Source organism: Ursus americanus, chromosome 29 (assembly GCF_024610735.1).
Source record: "Ursus americanus isolate L20-20 chromosome 29, mUrsAme1.1.p, whole genome shotgun sequence".
Lineage (NCBI taxonomy): Eukaryota > Metazoa > Chordata > Mammalia > Carnivora > Ursidae > Ursus > Ursus americanus.
The window spans coordinates 13576184-13596795 of record NC_142155.1 but is presented as its reverse complement, the minus strand read 5'-3'; the positions used below and the strand labels follow the sequence as shown (position 1 = coordinate 13596795).

Below are 20612 nucleotides of genomic sequence, written 5' to 3'. Positions count from 1 at the left end.
TAGTTTCATTAACATGATTCTATACAAAAATAATCTGTTGATTAAGAAGATATTGCAAGCCATGATGTAACACTATTTAAAAAAAAACAAACACTTTGCTGTGGTCTAGATGGTAGCCACATCTGCATTTTCTCTCAATTGATTTCAAAAGAATGGGATGGTCTTTAAAAGATAACAATAGCTCTACAAGGACTTCACCGTTTTTATACTTTAGATTAGGCTTATAGGAAAGAAATGATTAAACTTTGTATTTCTTTCCAACTTCAAAAGAACATCCCATTTTATGCTTCCATCTCCATCTTCACTCAATAGGTATAATTGTTATAATTAAGGAGATACACAAAGGATTATTAAACAGTGGTTCTGGTTTAGTTCATGCTAATTGTGAAATACCTCCCAAGAGGGCAGCCATAAATGACTTGCTAGGGGGAGGCAGCATGATGGGGCAGAGGAGTTTGCATATCAGGTACAAATTTATACTTAAAATCCCTTTTAATGACACTTATATTCTTCATACTTTAAGGGAAAACTAACTCAGAGAATGCTGTGAGGTGCATTGATTATTATTTCATTCATCGTCATTATTGAATAAAATGTCCCTTTTTAAAAAATACAGCCATACGTAATAAACCCATTTTTAGAAAAAAAAAAAAAGAAGAAGATGAAGCTATTGCAAGCCAACACACTCTCTGGAAATGGACAGTTAATGCAACCATCTCTTGCCCTAGGAAAGGGACCAACTACAGGCTAATGAGGGTAGCAATGGTGGTGTTTGTACCTGTGCATAATCCTGAATGTTTCCCTGTGAATTAAATTTTGTAGGTACTTTGGTCTTCTGAAAAGAAATAATCCAGCAATTAATATTTTACTGGTAAAAAAAAACGAAAGCTATTAGAAATTAGGTAATTTCTAAATTATCAAAATATGGACCTTGTGCTATATGAGAGCTTAATTTTCAAAAAAAAACTAAATATAGGTTATGATGTTTGTAATAAATGTATTGTTTTCATGACTAGAATTTCATAAAATGCATCACCAAGTCTGAGAAAGGACATACAAATTTTTAATGCAAAAAAAAAATAGAGATGAAATTTTTAAGTATCATACTGCAAGATAAGGAATCTGCCATTCTGTTTGCATTTTACAGAAACCTTCCATTTTTGTTGTATGTATTCAAGAAACATTTCTTTTTTCTCTACTTATTTTTAGGGTACTTTGAATCCCTATTGTGTGTTATGGGATGACTCAAAAACGTAAGTGACAGATGTTTTCTTATATTACTTTGGGTTAAATATTCAAAGCACATTAAGTTATTTCAGCTGCCTGCTAGTCAACAGGAATATGATAAGTTAGTGGGCTGTGAGTTACACTCAGAAAACATTCTCCTTTTTGAATCTGCAGGACAGGATGATGAATGTGTTTGTGTGTGATGATGCTATCAGATTACATCCCAAGATAGGATTGCATTACCTAATATGTAAGGCACATTGCAATGCAAATTCCATGAAGATTTTTTAAAAGGTCTAATATTTTAAAATCATAGAAGCTCAAATGCTATTTCAACATTTTGCCCTAGTCATTCAGCTTCACATTGCAGAATAAAATAGCAATCTCTGTGGTCATTTAGCCAATACATTACTTGCATGACCTTGAATCTACTATCAGAGTAGTGCGATATTTATATGGCCCTTCCAAATTGTTTTGTTATAAAAGCATTGAGTGACATTTAATTTTCTTATTCATATATTTTATGAATTCATGAAGACAAAAGAAAACAATTGCAATAAATAAGGATTAATAATTCTTCGATGCATTCCTTTGTACAAGTAATTGCAATATATCTCATCAAAATCATCTTAGTCTCATTGGTAATTCTATGAGATTTTAAGGAAGGTCTCACAGAAAACAAAAATCCTGATTAAATGTTAATTAGACTCTTATACTTTAAATACTTATGTACATTTATTTCCAGATTATACAATCTTTCTTTGTTTTGTTTTGTTTTGTTTTGTTTTGTTTTGCATGGAGGGGAGATAAATATCAGTCAATCCCAAAGGCTAAAACCGCCATGTGGATGCTGTCAGATAGGGTACCAGGTTGTTGAGTTCTAGGTATTCTAAGATTTTCTCCATTGTTCTTCACCCTAAATCTGATCTACAGCTGAAGTTTTATTATGTTACTTCCATCCCACCAGTAACGGTACTGAGGAGTCTAGAAGAAGGACATAATTAGAATTCTAGGTAAAGAAGAAACCTACTGGCAATGTGGTTATTTCTAGGGTACTGATACAGTTTCCATTACAGTATTTTTGTGGATGATGAATCAATGATATTGGGCATATTATCTGCTATAGATTCTGATATTCTAGGGATCCTCTTCTCCAAGGAATTTTAGTGCCATAAGGAGAATCCCACCTTGCCCTGGTGATAGCATGAGCTGGATGTCCTCACTGATGTCATTATTTTTTCTTTTTGAAACACAATACAGGAATCCGTGGTAGTAAAGTTTTTGCAAGCTTTGCTCTCTACCAATAGCCAGAGAAGACTCTAGTAGTATATTGTAAGGCACTGTTTAGTGTGTTGTATAGCCAAGGGAAGAATGAAATGCTACAAAAATCTAATTGAATATTTTTTACTTAAGAAAAATATGCCATCTTAAACTCCTGATTATAGTTACTTGCAAAACTTCGTGAATAATAACCAACTTGGATTTAGTTTTATTATCTTTTTAGTGGTAGGATGTGCTTCAATGTTAATCCAAACAGGGGAAGTGTTAGTTATTCCTAAAGACCTTTAGGACTGTTAAAGGAATACTATGAGAAGAAACAGCATTCCCCTATTGTGTGACTCTCTTGGTTTCCTTTCACAAAACATCTAAGGTTTTAAGTTTAATTTAGAAAGATATTAGTGTTTGAGGTTAGCACTGATCTTGGGAATCAATCACACGCTTTCTCCAACATCTGCTAAAATGTCACTCTTATCCATGACAAAACAGACAAAACCCCCATGTCTTAGCTTTACAAAATCAACTTCTAAGTTGTCCTTGAAAAAAACTATTCAGTCAGAGGTGTGGTTAGCTGCCTTTCAAAGATTATCTGAAGAGATCAGTGTTGTTCATGTTTCCTTGATGTACCTGAAAAGTAATCAAAACTGACAAAACTTCTGTCCCATCACACTCTTTACCAGAGTGTTTTATCATTAAGTTGTTTTTCTAGATGAGTTTTAAACAATGAATGTTAAGAGAACTTTACTTATTTTCTTCACATCTGTTTTATTTTGATCATGTTCATATAGAGACATAATAGCTTTACCAATGCAGTGATTTCAACTTTGAGTATAGTAAGTAGTGAAGAGACATGGCTACTAATTTTTATATAGAAAAGAGTTCACTTAAATGATGTTTTCAAGATTGCAGTAAAAAAGTTGAAATTAGAAGTTGTCTAGTAATTTTGGTTTATATTATCAGATTGTCTTACCTTTTTCATTGAGATATAATTGATATATAACATTGTATTTGTCTCAGGTGTGCAACACAAGATTTGATATTTGTATGTATTGCAAAATGATCACAATAAGTCTAGTTGACATCCATCACCACACATAGTTACAGTTTTTTTTCTTGTGATGAGAACTTTAATGATTCACTCTCTTAGCAACATTCAAATATACAACACAGTATTAACTATAGTCACCATGCTGTAAATTATATCCCCATGACCTGTTTATTGTATAACCGGAGGTTTCTACCTTTTGACCCCCTTCACTCATTTTGTCCACCCCTTATCCCTCTACACTCTAGCAACATCGAATTACCTTACTTTTAATTTTATAATTAGTTTTAATTATAAAATTAATACCTGAGTGTCTTTTATTTATAAAACTTTAAAACATAACTGTTAAGGCAAAAGTCCACACTACTCATCACCAACTTGGGTGTCTACATCCACTCATCTCCCCAAGGTCACTTCTATTTACATTTTGTTATGTAAAATTTCAGGTATCCACTCATGCATTGACATATGTATGCAGCCATCACAATTAATACTATTTTTACATAAATAATATCATACAGTCTGTAACACTGGCATCCTTAATTTGTAATTCTACAATATATTGTGGAAATTTTAAAACTGCACTACATATGTTACACTTTCTTGTATGTACTACATTATATAGATATATCATAACTGATCTAGTATTCCTAATATCGATGGCATTGAAGTGATTTTCAATTTATTTAATGAAATGAATTGTGCTTCTGTGTACCTCCTTGTATATCCCTTCTTGAGGTTGTCTCTGACCATCCAGTTGAAAGTGTTACTCTCTTATTCTCTTTATATCACCCTATTTTATATTCTTCACAGCATGCATTCCTACTTTCTTATTTAATTTGTTTGCTTATTGTCTATCTCCCCCACTAGGAAGTGCCATGGGAGAGATACTTTTTCTTTCTTATTCATCACTGCACTCTTAATGCCTAGGACATCTACACACAGTATATATTCAACAAGTACTTCAACTGGCTAGTTTTGCACAAGAATAAATATTTGCAAATTTCTCAGGTACTGTTTCTCTTTAAGAATTACTTCCATTTATGTTTCATCTTACTAGTTCAGCATCAATTAGACCTAACTTTGGAAGTTTAAAGGGAGAATGCTTCAGCTTGGTGGAATACTGAGGTCCATTATAAATGGTCAATTTTATTTCTAATGATAATCTATTACCCTGATAATCCCGAGCAAAGACATTTTTATTTTAATCTGATTGGGTACAATAGTTTCAGACAATTTCAAAGCATATTTTTATCTTGCTTTGGCTAACTAATTGACAGGATGCAGAAAATGTTTCATTATGGGTGACCCATGCAATAAATTGAAAGTACTTTCTCACTTCAGAAATAAGTTTCTTTCATTAGGAGAAGTGTTTCTTTTTAAATGTTTTCTTTTAATATAGTTTACAAAGTTATCATGAGGGTAATAATTTGCACATTCTTTGGGATACTCTAAATTTAGATTTTGAGTATTAGATCATGTGTGATGACTACATTTCCTGGAAAACCCATAATTAACCTGTGGTCTTTTAATTAACCTGTGGTCTTTCTCCATGGGTCTGAGTAGCACCATCTGATGCTATCAGGTCTGTGAAGGATCATGTTTGTTTACAGAAAATGTTTCAGAGTGTCAATCTTGTGAATTTCAATTGTAATTTTGTAACATTTGCTAAACAGTTTTATCAATCCATTTATAACTTCTGTGCCTCCCTTGTGGTTGAAAACAAAAACTTTTAATGGGCTTTCCATTTTTCTACATTTCGAATTGATTTATTGCAGTTGGGAGTAGCAATAGTCACCTTTTGATTGAGACTGATACTGGCTTATTTTATCTCAAAGTTAAGTAATTGAATTGAAGTGATTCCTCTCCTTTGCTTCTATTATCCTTGTTTCTTCATCCCCAGGAGTTTTCCCCCTCTTTTGTCATTTATATTGGAAGTCACCATTCCATTTACCTGACAATATGATTCCTAAAAATATAAAATGAATACTCTGGCCTCATGCCATCACTCTAGAGGGGTCATCATCATTTTCTTTGCTCTTCAGGTGACTGACACACTCATGCCATTATGGAGACATGATGTCATAACTTCAGGGACATACACTTAAAGAAAGATCTGTTGGCTTTCAGAAGTTCAACACAATTATACAAAGCATTACTATCATTGGGTAACCAACCTTTCCCCTCCAAGTGGTAACCAAATGATAAAGCTCTTTCATAAGGCCCTGTGCACTTATGGGCCCTATACACCTATGCATATCAACAAACTGATATGGACAGCACTTAATATCTTTCTGATTATTATAAAGGAGCAGAAAGATCTTGTTGGAGATCTTTATTTATACAATAGTTAAGAAGAAAGTAGACAAAGAACAGCTATGCAAAACAGTAATATGATGGTCCTGTTGTTTTAGAGGACATATGGAAGCATCCTTTACAGACCTGCAGTTAACTAACTGAAATCTTCTCTTGAACAACAGTGAAAAAAGGAAGTCTGTATTCAAAGTATTCAGCATACATATAGCCATGATTCCAGTAGATCACTATTTCTAGAATTTGTTAGTGATTTAATTAACCAGACATAGGATTTTAAAACTATTTAACTTCGAGAAGTGTTATTACTTTTATTGCATAGATTGCTCTGTTTAAAATATGTTAGGGATGCCTGAGTGGCTTAGTGGGTTAAGTGTTGGACTCTTGATCTAGGCTCAGGTCACGATCTCAGGGTCATAAGATTGAGCCCAGTGTGGGGCTCCTCACTCAGGGTAGAGTCTGCTTGAGATCTTCTCCCTCTGCCCCTCCCCCCACCTGTGCATGCACACACTTCCTCTCTCAAATAAATAAAATAAAATAAAATAAATCTTTAAAATACATTAAACTATAATGGAATATATCATGGTAGTCTGTACTTTGGAAATAAATTACTTGATTATATTACAAACATATGGTTGTTCAGTCTTCCAAATTAACATTATGTGCAACTTCTGAGATACGTCCTAGGTGTCAACATGTTCATTTTTACTGGATAGTCTCTAAGGTCATGTTTGCCCTTCTGTAGTGAGAGTAGTATGAAATAAATAACTATTTCTGACTGACATTTAATATAATTTTGCCTCAGTTGGTATATTCAGAACCTATATGGATCCAACTGCAGAAGCAATTAAGATGCCAGGATTCCATGGAATTTCCTATTACCCATTCAGTGATCAATTCTCAAATAATATAAAACTATGTTATTATGCTTTATTTCCTTTCATTATACTCACACTAACAGAAATGAGAATGTTAGCCTCTTACATTATCAAAATACTAGTCCTTGTAAATTAAAATTGACCTAATCCCAATAATTTAAATATTGTATCATGGTCAAAAATAATCACACCCAGATTCATAACAGTTGTTTTCAGATTTATCATTGATAAAATATTGCTTTTGTTTGCAAAACAACCATGCTTTTTTTTTTTTTTTTTAAGATTTTTATTTAGTTATTCGACAGAGATAGAGACAGCCAGCGAGAGAGGGAACACAAGCAGGGGGGTGGGAGAGGAAGAAGCAGGCTCACAGCGGAGGAGCCTGATGTGGGGCCCAATCCCAGAACGCTGGGATCACGCCCTGAGCCGAAGGCAGACGCTTAACCGCTGTGCCACCCAGGCTCCCCAACAACCGTGCTTTTTTAAAAGTACTACAAAATCAATAGAAAAACCATAATAATTTGAGAAAATAGCAAGACAATAAAGATTCATTGGTAGGAAACTAAATGGAGCTTTCCTTACTTTTGTTTTTCTGTCTTAGACTGTACTTTACTTTTTGAAGTTTTCTGATATCCACAATTATGTGTTTCCTCATAAATCCATTATAATTCAAAATGACCTCACTTTAACTTTCTCCAGGAAAAATTTTCTTTTTCTACCTTTAAAATGTTTTAAATTTTCTTGGGGCATCTAGATGGCTCAGTCGGTTGAGCATCTGACTCTTGGTTTGGGCTCAGGGTCCTGGGATCGAGCCCTGTGTCAGACTCCATTCTCAGCTGGGAGTCTGATTGAAATTCTCTCTCTCCTTCTCCCTCTGTTATTCCCTCCTCTGCATGCTCTGTCTCTCTGTCTCTCTCTCTCTTAAATAAATAAATCTTTAAAAAATAATAAAATAAAATGTTTTAAATTTTCTTTAGAATGTTTTGAATTTCATCATAGATTTTATAGTATTGTATTTAGTTCCCTGAGGGTATATTTTTGGCTTTGTTAGCGTATAAATTATCCCTTTTTAACTGATACAGTTCATGTACATACCTCTAATATTATTACCAACTCATTATGTCCATTAGTGTGAGCAATAAAGCTCAAGAAACATCGCATTATGCCTTCAACAATGTATTCTGAGAGCTGATATCGGGAGTAAAATGGCACCACATGTTTTTTACTGTAATCCATGCCTTGATCTTCTAAAGTAGGAGTTAGGAAACTATAACCTACAGACTGTGGGACAAATGCAGACTGATATCTGTTTTTGTAAATAAAATTTTATTGGCACACAGTAACAACTATTTGTTTACATATTGTTTGTGGCTGCTTTTGTCCTACAACCACTGTGTTGAGTCATTGCAACAGAAACCATATGTCCCACAAATTTTACAATATTTACTATCTGGTTCTTAACCGAAAAAAATTGATATCACCTACCAAAAACAACATTTTTCAGCATTTTCCATGTCTTGGCATACATAGAAAATAATTTTAAAGCACATTGGGGTAAATGAATGAAAGTGTTCACAGGCAGAAACAAGATAGGTTGTCCCAAGGGTAGAGAGGATCAATATCTCTATTAGCTATGAAAAATTCTCAATCATTATTTTTCCAAATATAGACTCACCTATAATCTGTCTCATCTTCATCTGGAACTCTAAAGAACATTGTTTCATATTCTCCTGGTATCATAAACTCTCTTCCAGATTTTCTGCTCTTTTTTGTTTCCTCTCAGTTATACATTTTGGAAATTATTTTTTAACCTTCAGTTCACTATTTCTCTCTTCATTTTTTTCTAATATGTTATTTAATTATTTGTAAAGTTTTGATTTTAAGTTGTCATTTTTTTCATTTCTAGAGTTTCTTTTGATATATATTTTTTAAACTTATTAGATTACTTTTTGGAATTTCCTAGTTTATACAGGTGTTTTCAAGCTTTTGTTTTTTTTTTTTTAATTTTAACTTAGTAAGCACAATTGTTTTATAATCTATGGTTGATAATTCCTATATTTGAAATTTCTGTGGGTCTGTTTTTGCTTTTTTTTGTTTCACTTAATTCTCACTCATAGTACCTTGTATCCTAGTGCACTAGGTTATGTCATACTTGTTGTTCTTAAAATATTATTTGTGAGGATTCTTTGATGCCTAGGATAAAGGTGTGTTCTTCCAAAGACAATCTATATTTGCCTCTCTGACCACTTGGTGATACTACTATCCCAGATCCCTTAAACTAAATTCAGTCTAGAGGTTACCTGGATAGACCATATACTTCAGCAATTCTAGCAGTATTCAAATGGGAGGACTAACCTGGGGGGGGGGGAACTTATTGCTAAAAATAGGAAATCTAAATCAACATCTTCTCATACCTATAATTCCTGAACAGCTCACCATATCCCATAGCATACTGTTAAGAACCATTGCCATACAGTATTTTATGTCTATAACTTTGATAGCCCTTATATTTTCTGCCTTATGTTATAGTAATTTGATATTCCTTTCTAGACTTAAATACCTTGGTAACTGGAATTGTGTCACATTTATCTTTGTAAATTGTGCTGTGCTTACCAATGAAATTTGCAAATAGTTAGAACTCTATAAATTCATTAATTCACATAACAAATATTTCTCGAGAACCTATTATTTGTTCTTCTATTTAAGGTATCTGGCACATATATTAGTGAACAGACAAAAATACCTGACTTATGGAGCTTAGATGGAGGAGGACTGCAGGGAGTGTCATAAGAACATAAATATAATAGAGAAATAAATTATATAGTGTGTTAAAAAGTAAAAATTTCATGGGGGGACCAGATGATCAAGATAGAAGAAAGAGAATGCCATTCAATTCAATTGATTTATTTGTACTCCACTGATTGACTTATCCCAAGATGCCGCCATTCATTTATTAAATATTTACTTAACAAGTGCCCAAAATGTGCAAGGTGTCACTTCGGTATCCATCTCTGTTTTTTTCATTTTTGATCAAGTACTTTCCTATGCTACCTAAATAGCTGTTGCATTTGGTGGTAGAGTTCTCTTCCCATTCCAGTTAGCTTTCCTTAAGTGTTTGGCCATCCATATTCATCTATATTTTGTCTGTGGTCTAAATGTCTGTTCCTCTGGCCCCACAGTAGTCATTTGCCTGACTATCCAATTAGATTGTATAATGCCTAGAGAAATGCTAGACATGAACTATGAAAGTTAAATATTTTCTGAAACTGAAACAGCTAAAAATTCTAGCCTAAAGATGTTCATATTACATAAAAGGAAAGGTTTTTTTAAATCAAAAAACCATGTCTGTTTATTAAAAAAAAAAAAAACCTAAAGGGGCAGTCTATTCTTTAATAGTAATTTTCTACATGCTCTTAAAATTTAGAAATGAAAGCTCGTTGGCCTTATTCATAGATATTTCTAATCCAAAATTTTACCAGTGATATTTATGTTTATAATTTTCTATAGATAATTATTTTCCAGATAAATAATAATCTGGAAAGTCCACAGATTTTGTAGAAGTAATATTGTACAATATTATTCTTCATAGTTCGATGAAAATACTATAAGAAGTAAGAGCTTTCAATTTGTCAGCAAGGTTGTCTACTTATTTGAGGATATGAAACTGAAAATTACCTTCAACTTTTTAATCAGTAATACAGAAAAAAATGTAATAACAATATATCTAATCACTTTAAAATCTAGATTTCTTAAAAGTCAAAAATGAGCATAATATTGCCTATTGCATGTGATGATCATAAAGATGGACAGATAAAACTGCTCCAATAAACTTGGCCCAGTGACTAAAACATCGCAGATGTTTTTAAAAACATCAATGGGGTGCCTGTGTGGCTCAGTCGGTTAAGTGACCAACTTTTGATTTTGGCTCACATTATGGTCTCAGAGTGGAGAGATGGAGCTCTGACTTGGTCTCCATGCTTAGCAGGTAGTCTTCTAGAGATTCTCTCTCTCAACTTCTCTCTCTGCTCCCCAACCCAATAAATAAATCTTCAGAAAAGTAAAAATAACAAACATCAATAAATGCTTTGGAGCATGGATGGGTTTCTGGTTGATCAGTTGATTAGTGGGAGATTATTTTTTTCTTTTTTAAAGATTTATTTGAGAGAGAGTGTGTGTGTGTGTGCATATGTGGGGGAGAGGGACAGAGGGAAAGTGAGAGAGAGGTTCCTCAAGCAAACTCCAGGCTGACCAGAGAGCCCAACATAGGGCTCAATCCCAGGACCCCAAGATCGTGAGCTGAGCCAAAATCAAGAGTCAGACCCTTAACCGACTGAGTCACCCAACCCTTATTAGTGGAAGGATAGCTATTCATATTCCCTTGCCTGAATAATGGCCTTGTGTATCTGGAAAAAATAATTTCTTTTGCATTAAAAGGAGATTTTAATATATATAAATAATAATTCTTTGTGACAGCAAAGCATCATCATACATTAATTAGCAACAACTTTTTCCATTTAAACACATTAAATAGTGGTGCTTCCTATAGTCGATGGTATCTTAAGATTCTGTGATGTGCCAGTAGTATTATCCTGAATATCTGACAGTCTTTAACTTATTCTCATTGAAAATTTGGTGGAAAAGTAATTTTTTAAGGTGTCAAGTACCTTGAGAAGGATTATTAGTATGAAAAGGGAAAAAAAAAAGTAACCTGGACAGAAGCCAAAAGAGGCTGACCAAGTGTCTCTTATGTGCCATAGAAAGCTCTCATGGGGATTTACACATGATCAGCACCTTGCCCCATGTACCCTCCATCTCCCCCTCATCCTCATAAAGGCATTGAGGTTAGTTTTCAAAGTATTTATTTAAACTAAATGTTTTAAAAATCAATAAAAGCAAAACTGGGAATTCATCCAACATTTCTCACCAATTTATAGTGTTCTTAGGGGTCTTGGGATGATTCCAAGAGACCTTTTTGACAGGATTTTTAAAATTATGTTGTTAAAATATTAATGGGTATAGTATTAATAGGAGCAACCTGGAGCTGGCTGGTAAGGATAGGCCCTTGTTGAAACTCTCTTAATTTGTTAATGTCTGTGATTCTATTTCAGAAAAGATCCAGGTTTGAATTGCTGAGGATATGTATTAGATAATTTTAGAACTATACTTTTTCAATTCTTTGAGTGACTCAGGCTAAAAACTCCCCCTGCTTATATATATATATACTATAAACAACAGACTGGAAGTTTTCCTTAATATTAATTTTCTATTTCCTCTTTTTTTTTTAATGCCTTAGAAATGCCCACTTATACCATAGTTAATAACTATTTACAGCTTTGGTGTTAGAGATATTCACCAATTAAAGGTAGCTAATGTTGTCTTTCCTTAGACACTGTTAACCAAGCAGTTCACCAGGCATTTGTGAATATCTTTTAAACCCTTAATAATAGTCTCTTACAAATTATTTAAAATATAGATTTGAATGAGCATTAGTAAACTTGAGGTCAATGTGCAGATAATTATTTCAAGGTTCAGTAATAAATATGTATGTTATAGGTTTAACTGTGGAGTCCATTGAGGAAAAGCAATAGGATAAAAATGGATGTAGTAGTAGTAATGATTTTGATTTAAAAAATTAAACCTACTCTTTAATCATTCTATTAGCTTGGTATAATGGACATAAGTAATTATATTTGAGAGGTATAAATCAAGTAACAACTATAACCACCATATCTTACAAATTATATTTGGAGTCAAATTGAGTTCTCATTGCAGATGATATTATTTTGAGAAGACTGAAAACAAGAGAAGTCATTTTAAAATATGTATAAATATGGTCTATAAAAAAGAAGTTGGAAATCTGCACGAAAAAAGATTAACATCTTCAGTATAAAACTAAAACACTGTATTGCCAATACATAACATACAAAAAGATTGTCTAGTGATTCTCTTTGCTTCCTACATGCAGCTCTTTGAGTGTGTACTGGTATTGTTATGTGACTGATTTTTAATGGTATTTGTAGAACTGGACTTTGGCAAGAATTGGGCAATTTTTGTTGTCCTGAATTTTCAACAGCATCATAAGCTGATGGAGAGAAGGAGGAAGGAAATGGGAGTAGCACTGAAGAAAATCTTCCAATAGAGTGTATTTTGAAAGCATCCCGAGGATCACAGTGACAGCTAACTAGGAATGGCTATGTGTGGATGCCTATGTGCTTGAAATATACACTCAACTAAGTAGATTCTGAAATTTTATTAACCCAGCAAGACCCCTTCCCTGCCCAAAAATACTGTTCTGGTCTGCAAGGAACATAGTCTGAGCTATTTTATTAGAAACATAGTTGTAATAATGTGCCATGTCACTTAAGAATTCAGTCCAACAAAAGTATTACTTACCAAAGTCTACAACCACTCAGCTTCTTTTGGGAATCATGCACCTATATGGATCCTTTACAGCTTATAACTTGAGCCTAGACTAGAATTGAAGCCAGAGAAGAGGCCTAGACCATATCCATATCCTCTACCTACAAGGGGAATCTCATTTATTTTCTTTAATTTAATTTAATTCTTAAATTTTTGTCAACTTCAAGTCTCAGGGCAAGATAGCTGAGATTCAGAGGATAGAAAGTTTAACATCCCTGTCCTAAACTCATTGCCATCCACCTCTTAATGCCCATCACCCTCTAACCCCTCCCCCCCCACTCCCTCCCCACTGAAACCCCTATTCTGTTTCCCAGGAGTCCATAGAATAGAATATTATTCAACCATCAGAAAGGATGAATACCCACCATTTGCATCGACATGGATGGAACTGAGGGGATTATGCTAAGTGAAGTAATTCAAGCAGAGAAAGACAATAGGGGAGGGGAGGGAGATCTGAAGGGGGAGAAATCAGAGAGGGAGATGAACCATGAGAGATAACCAGATATTCTATCTTCCACATATTTCTAACATAGGAGAGGTGGATGGCAATGAATTCATTTCTGTTTTTCCAGCACCGAGCACAGTTTCTGGATCAGTGTACGTGTTTAATAAATATTTACTGAATGAAAATTGAAAGAAGTGTTCCATTTTATAGTTAATTTGTATAGGTTATTTCCTTATCTATATGGATATGTTGCACAAAAATGGTAAGTTTGTGTGTGTGTGTATATATATATATATATAAAATAAATTACTATTTTAGTGTTGATAGGTCATTTAGTGCAATGTATACCATACAGCAGACTTATGTGTTCCTGAAAGTTAAAATGTTCTTGTTCTTTTTTTTTCTTCAAGAACTTACTTTTCGCCACAGAAAATATAAAATGATTCAGTGTTCATGGGAGGAATTCATAATTCAAGCTCTTATTTTCACACTGCCTTTCAAAACACCTACGCCACCCAGAATAATAATGTAGTAAGCTGCAGTGGCTGCAAAGTATTTCAATAAAAGAAGGAAATTATTTTCGTAATTACTGATAAGTTCTTAATTTGTTCTACTAAAGGGTAAATCAACCACCGTTGGTGAAAGAAATGATTCTTATGTGTTGATATTAGAGGTTTAGAAAGGGAGCCTTGCAGTTGTCTTGAAATGCTAGGGAGTGATAATTTCATTTTAAGGAGATAAAGGGTTAATTAGTGGAAATTCTTTGAAGCACTACAGAGCAAGTATTAGATTGCTTTCTGATATTGAAAATGCTCTGTGAAGTCATTTACATTGTTCTATTATTGAGAGTAGACAATAGTATTTTTTTATTAAATAGTGTCGTAGGATGTCAGCAGGACAGAAATCATTTCAAACTGTAATTAAACTTGTCAAAAACTATTAACACAAGGTATTTATTGAGACTTAACCTGAACATAGGCATAATCATTAACTTTATAAAGGTATACTATTTCAGTTTTTTTTTTTCTGATAGATGTCAATGATTATATATTAAAAGGAATGTTTGTTGAATGAATGAACAAATGAGTGAATATTTACATTGTTTCTTTTCCTGAGCTAGTCTCCCCCTTGCTGTATACCTGGAAACATCAGGAACTCTTCTGAGCCTCTATTGTTGGGCTAAATAAATTAGTGATTCAGACACCTCGTTTATCCAGCATTATTGGAAAGAGTGCTCCTGGTGAAGGAATTTATAGTTAAGTGAAGAACCAGTTTCCAATCCTGCTCATTTAATCTAAATCGTTCTTGGATGTACTTCGCCTCCTCACATCTGTCTCATGGGTATGGTCCAGACTGAGATAGTCATGTTTCTCTAGAGCATTCTCTCCCCACCAAGGGGCAGCTTCTCGCAACCTTGGCAACTTTAGCAGCATCACTGGCCTCTGGCAGGAGATATCAGTTGCACTACATTCCCCCTTAGCTGTGGCAAACAAAAATGTCTCTAGAGATCAGCAACTGTCCCCAAGGATGGGGAAGGGCAAAATTATTCCTGGGTTAGAACCGCTAATATAGGGCAATTTATCAATAATGCATATTTTTGCTCCACCTCTGAGCTACTGAGTCACAACCTCTGAAGGCTGTCTCTTAACTGTGTTTTGTAGCAGATTAAACTTCCTAAGTGGGTCTAATAGATAGTAAATTTGAGAACCACTATTCAGGTGCCCTCACTACTTTCCATTTTCCAGACTTCTATTACCTGGGTGCAAGATCAAATAGCCAAATTGAGTCTATCAAGTTAATTTTACACACACTTCTAAACCTTTGTTAGATGGCTCCTCCAAGTAAGTTCATGAATTACGAAATCATGAACATCCTCAGTACCTCTGGGTCCTAAGCTTTGTTGGGCCTGTTAGGAAGTCTGATCACAGTGACATTTGACTGTCATGTAATGTTTTATACATACCAAAGTGATGGGTGATGTCCCTGGACAGACCATTCTTTGGCTAGAAGTACACTGTGGCCGTGTCTTCCAGTACTCGTGAATTTCCTTAGACTAATCAAATAAATAGCAACCTTGGTGGATGGGGCATAACACCCATTCATCCATTCACTCATTCACTAAATTATACATTCATGTATTCATTTATTCGAGAACTATTCATTGGGCACCTGCCATGTGTCGAGCACTTGTCAAATACTGGAGGATACAAATAGTAAGCAAGATAGGGAACTTGCAGTCTCTAGGGGAAATGTCAGAGATGTAACCACAGAGTCAAATAAAGCCTACTCAACCACTTGAAGATTAAGACTGTGCTCTTCATTAGCAAAGGGCTATAACTGAGCTAACTAGTTATGGGAGGTTAATTAGCAACTTATCTATGTGGCAAAAGACATAGTACCCTAATGGTCTGGAAAAGATAATTTAGTACCTAATGTTTGCTCTGGTCACAACTAATATCATAGAGGAAATTAGCTTAACAGTATTATAAACATATTTCCTGTTTTCTTACTATTAGGGAGAGGAAATTTTCCTGAAATTTAATTAAGTTAACATAATGGTTTAATTTTAGACATAAAAGGATGTTAAAAAATAGCTTTCTATATCTTCCATTAATTTTGAATTAAAAAATCATCATGTTAAAAGTTTAGAGTATTTTTGGACAAGATTAGAAAAATGTGAAAAAAATAACTTTTACATATGATTAAGTTTCTGTCTGGAGCCGATTTCCCTTTAAGCATGTGGGCATGGCCTCATCTCCTGGGCCATGGTTTCCTCTTTGTTTAGCTTTTCTCAGGACTTCAAAGTTCTAGCAGTTATATCCTCTCCTCCTATTTCTTCATTTTTTCCCTGCCCACAGGCTTTTTCTCCTTTGCTAGCAAAGATCCTCAAGTCCCACGCACCTTAAAAATGAACTCCTATTTAAATTCTGCAGCCATTTTTATAGGCTTGAATTTTATGTCCTCTTCTATCTTTTTTCAAGATCAATGACTTGCCTTAATGAACTTCAGAAACATCCAGCACCATTATATTGGTTCCAATGTTTATTCTGGAAAGAGAAAGAAACATTAGAGCTAATCCTATATCTTATATGCTTATTGAGTTGTTTGTTTGAAGTAATATTCCTAATGAACTTTTCATGAGTTTACTTTTTTCACCAACTAGATTATAAACTCCTTAGGGATAGAGTCTCAATTTTATTTACCTCTGCACCCATCTCTAACCCCAACCCAAACTCATATCTGTCTTTGCACACAGTAAATGATCAAAAAACGTCTTTGGAGATTTGATTTGTTGCTGATGCTTGCAACCAACATGAATGAAATATGTTTGGTGTGTGAGTCACTATTCTAGGCACCTGAGAACCTATGAATTAATAAACACAGACCCTTCAAGAAGTTACAATTAGGGATGCCTGGGTGGCTCAGTTGGTTGAGCGTCTGCCTTTGGCTCGGGTCATGATCCCAGGGTCCTGGGATTGAGCCCCGAGACTTCCTGCTTAGCGGGGACCCTGCTTCTCCCTCTGCCTGCAGTTCTCCTTGCTTGTGCACGCACGTGCACGCTCTCTCTCTCTGACAAATAAATAAAATCTTTAAAAAAAAATTACAATTAGTGGTGAAAATAGAGAAGTGAACATGTGGGTGCAGTAGATAAGTGAAAGAGTGCATATAAAGCAGAACCTGTCAGACTAGGGGATCCAGGGCAGGTCCCTTGGAAGAGATGGTGCCTGGATTGATTCCTGAAGGTATTTGGCTGTTAAATGGATAGGGGAATGTTGGTGGGTGGTTGGGGAGCAGAGGGAGGAAGTTTTCAAAACAGAATAAGTAGCATATTTAACAGTATGGAGGAGGTTAAAGTAACTACCTTGCTGAGAATGCTTGCAGTCTAAGCTTGGAATAGGGACCTCCAGGAATGAAAGGTAGTCAAGACCAGAGAGGGAAGAGCTGTGTTTGCCTTGCTATGGAGTTGGGGCTTCTTCTTAAAATATATGGAGAGCCACAAAAATTGTGTAAACCAGAGATGTGCACAAGGAAACACATTTTTTAAAAATGTAGATAGTAATAGAGAAAGAAACTGAACCAGAGGGGTCATGACTGTGGGCTGGAGGCCTCTTCAGAGGCTCCTACAGGAATCTAGGCCAGACAGTGAGGAGTGTGGACAGTGGAAGTGGGATGAAGAGGTGTAGACAGACCGGAGAGGTGTCTGTGAGCTAAAACCAACAGAGTTTGGTGACCCAATGGATGTAGGGCAGAGAGAGGGAGAAGGGTCAAGAATGGCTCTCAGGTAGGCCAGGCAGAGGGTCTATGCAACACCCTATCTATGTGGACTCTTCCTCTATTTTGGAAGGAAATTTCGATGATTCCCTCGTGCTCTGACCTACTAATTGTTGAAATGATTAAAAATGGTAATTCTTTTCAAAACTATTCACTTATTAGTGGTTACTGCTTACTAACAAAGGTGCTGGTAGTGATATTTATTAAGCCAAATACTTTCTGATTGAGCACAAACAGTAGACTGATTAATATTTAGCATTTGGATACATACATACAAATTAAATTGGCACCTAGAACAGGAAAGATTGAATTATTCAGCTGATACTGAAATCTGTATGTCATTCTGTGTTTGTAACTGTGGTTATCAGATGTTCGCTTTCATTATTCCATCAAATCTACTTCCTCTCTTATGTATCATTCAAATATTCATGGTTGATTGTCTAGAACATAACATTAAAGTTTTTTTAAATGGATTGGTTTATATAAGATAAAAATTCTAAATCTCTAGTCAGATATTATGGCGTAAGGGCCATATTTGGATGCCTTCCCATTTGCTGAGAAGCCACCAATGCCTAGTTCAATCCTATCTAAGGTGGAAAACTTATTTAGAACATTTTAAGATACAAGTATCAGCACACTTTTAAGAGGGCTTTTAATAATGCAGATCACAAGCCGTCTCTGACTTAAGCAACATGAAGACAACCAAAGCTATGTACCTATTAGATGGCTTCAATGTGGACTTTATGCTTTAGGACTGTGTTTGGCACTGGCATACTTCATAACTCACTCCCTCTTGGGCGTGATTCCTTCATTCTAAATGGTTCAAGTCAGAATTAATAAATCCAGTGTTTTTGAATGACCTTATGATTTTCTGTAGGCTCCTTTTCACATATGGCACTTACTATGTCAGGGCTGATCTAATATTCAAGAAGAATCTGGATTAAATGACAAGAATAAGTAGAAGAGCAGCAGATTTTTTTTTTTTAAGATTTTATTTATTTATGTGACAGAGAGACAGCCAGCGAGAGAGGGAACACAGCAGGGGAGTGGGAGAGGAAGAAGCAGGCTCTTAGTGGAGAAGCCCGATGTGGGACTCGATCCTGGAACACCAGGATCACACCCTGAGCTGAAGGCAGCCGCCTAACAACTGCGCCACCCAGGCGCCCCAGAAGAGCAGCAGATTTATTGAATCAGTTTTGGAAACCCTAACTGTTTCAAAATAACAATAGAATGCAAAAATTTGATCACGGAAGGCTTTCGGCAGAGAAGAGTTGAGGACTTTGTGAAGGATCATGGACAGGTAGACAGGACCTCAGAGCATGGCTGACAGCAGCTTATACACTGAGGAGGGAGAGTCAATTAGTTCAAGGGCACAACCAACATAGTGAAGATAATGATAATTAGGATAGTAAGGCAAGGAAGACTGGTTAGTAAATAATTTTAAAGTCCAGGCTAAGAAAATTGGGTTTGGCAATAAGATTTTTCAGTTTCCCTAGATATTTTAATAATTTTGTCTGTCTGGAAGAAAGTTCAGTGCTCTGGGATTTTTTTTTTTTTTTTGTAATTTTTAGTGCATGAGTTCTGGGCATATGAAAGACATTTATTTGCCTTACAAAGCAATCACGAAGTGGTTCCCAGAACTAGGCAAACAGAGATGCCTATTGCAATTTATTGCTTCAATATCATAGGATGGTATCACTCACACAGACACGTGCTTGTTTGTACTGGTATATTGCATATTGCTTTTTTTCTCTATACATGTTCTATATCACGCTAGTTTTGATTATTTCTTTGTTAATATTGCATACACACAGGGCAGATATAAATAATGAACAATAATCCAATATAAAGATCAGGGCACCTAGATCACCCTTAAAGACAATTAAAATCAGCATTGTATTCATTGTTCTGTCTCAGATTTTTCTGTGACTCATACTGAATTTTTTAGCAGAGCTTTCCATTTCTTTCTGGAACATTTTAAAGACTCCACTTGAAGTGTCTCTAATATGACAAAGTCCAGAATCCCCTTTAGGTCATAACTGAATATTTTAGGTTTCCTAATTTTTCACTATAATCTGTTGTAGTCAAAAGTTTAAAATTTACCATTTTTAGGTAATGATGCCTTGAATCAAGATGTAAAGCCAACCCAAGTCTCAAAGTTATGAGAGCTTGCTTTAATTGAAAACAACTGTATTCTGTTCAAGAAAGAGGATTTCTTACCTGCCCTTGCTCATCACTTAAACGTGCCATTTATTACATTCATCTATTATGCACGTCCAGATTTTCCTTAAAAGAGAAGCCATTAGCAATTATGTTAACTATTTGATGCCACTAGAATACTTATAAATAATTTTTTAAAACTCTGAATATTAGGTCTCCTGCTGCCTTATTTTAAAAAGTACCTAAGCCCTTGGGGTGCCTGGGTAGCACTAGTCGTTAAAGCGTCTGCCTTTGGCTTGGGGCGTGATCCCGGCGTACCAGGATCGAGTCCCACATCGGGCTCCTCCGCTATGAGCCTGCTTCTTCCTCTCCCACTCCCCCTGCTGTGTTCCCTCTCTCGCTGGCTGTCTCTCTGTCACATAAATAAATAAAATCTTTTAAAAAAATAAAAAGTACCTAAGCTCTTAGCTTTTTTAACTTAAAATGTGATATTTTCCTAAGCCCAAGCCATATAATTTTGCTTATAGTTTGTGCTTAACTTTCTTCTTTATTAAAATCTTAGCTCAGATCTTTT

At 35.0% G+C, this 20612-nt stretch overlaps 1 protein-coding gene across 4 annotated transcripts in view; it reads left to right on the top strand.

The window, feature by feature from the left end:
- ADGRB3 (adhesion G protein-coupled receptor B3) overlaps positions 1-20612 on the top strand; it is a 696748-nt gene that overhangs the window by 412277 nt on the left and 263859 nt on the right. For all 4 annotated transcript variants that reach the window (XM_045803249.2, XM_087856973.1, XM_087856972.1 and 1 more), the window contains one exon: positions 1210-1253. In XM_045803249.2, the coding sequence (XP_045659205.1) occupies positions 1210-1253 (44 nt within the window). The remainder of the gene's footprint in view (positions 1-1209; positions 1254-20612) is intronic.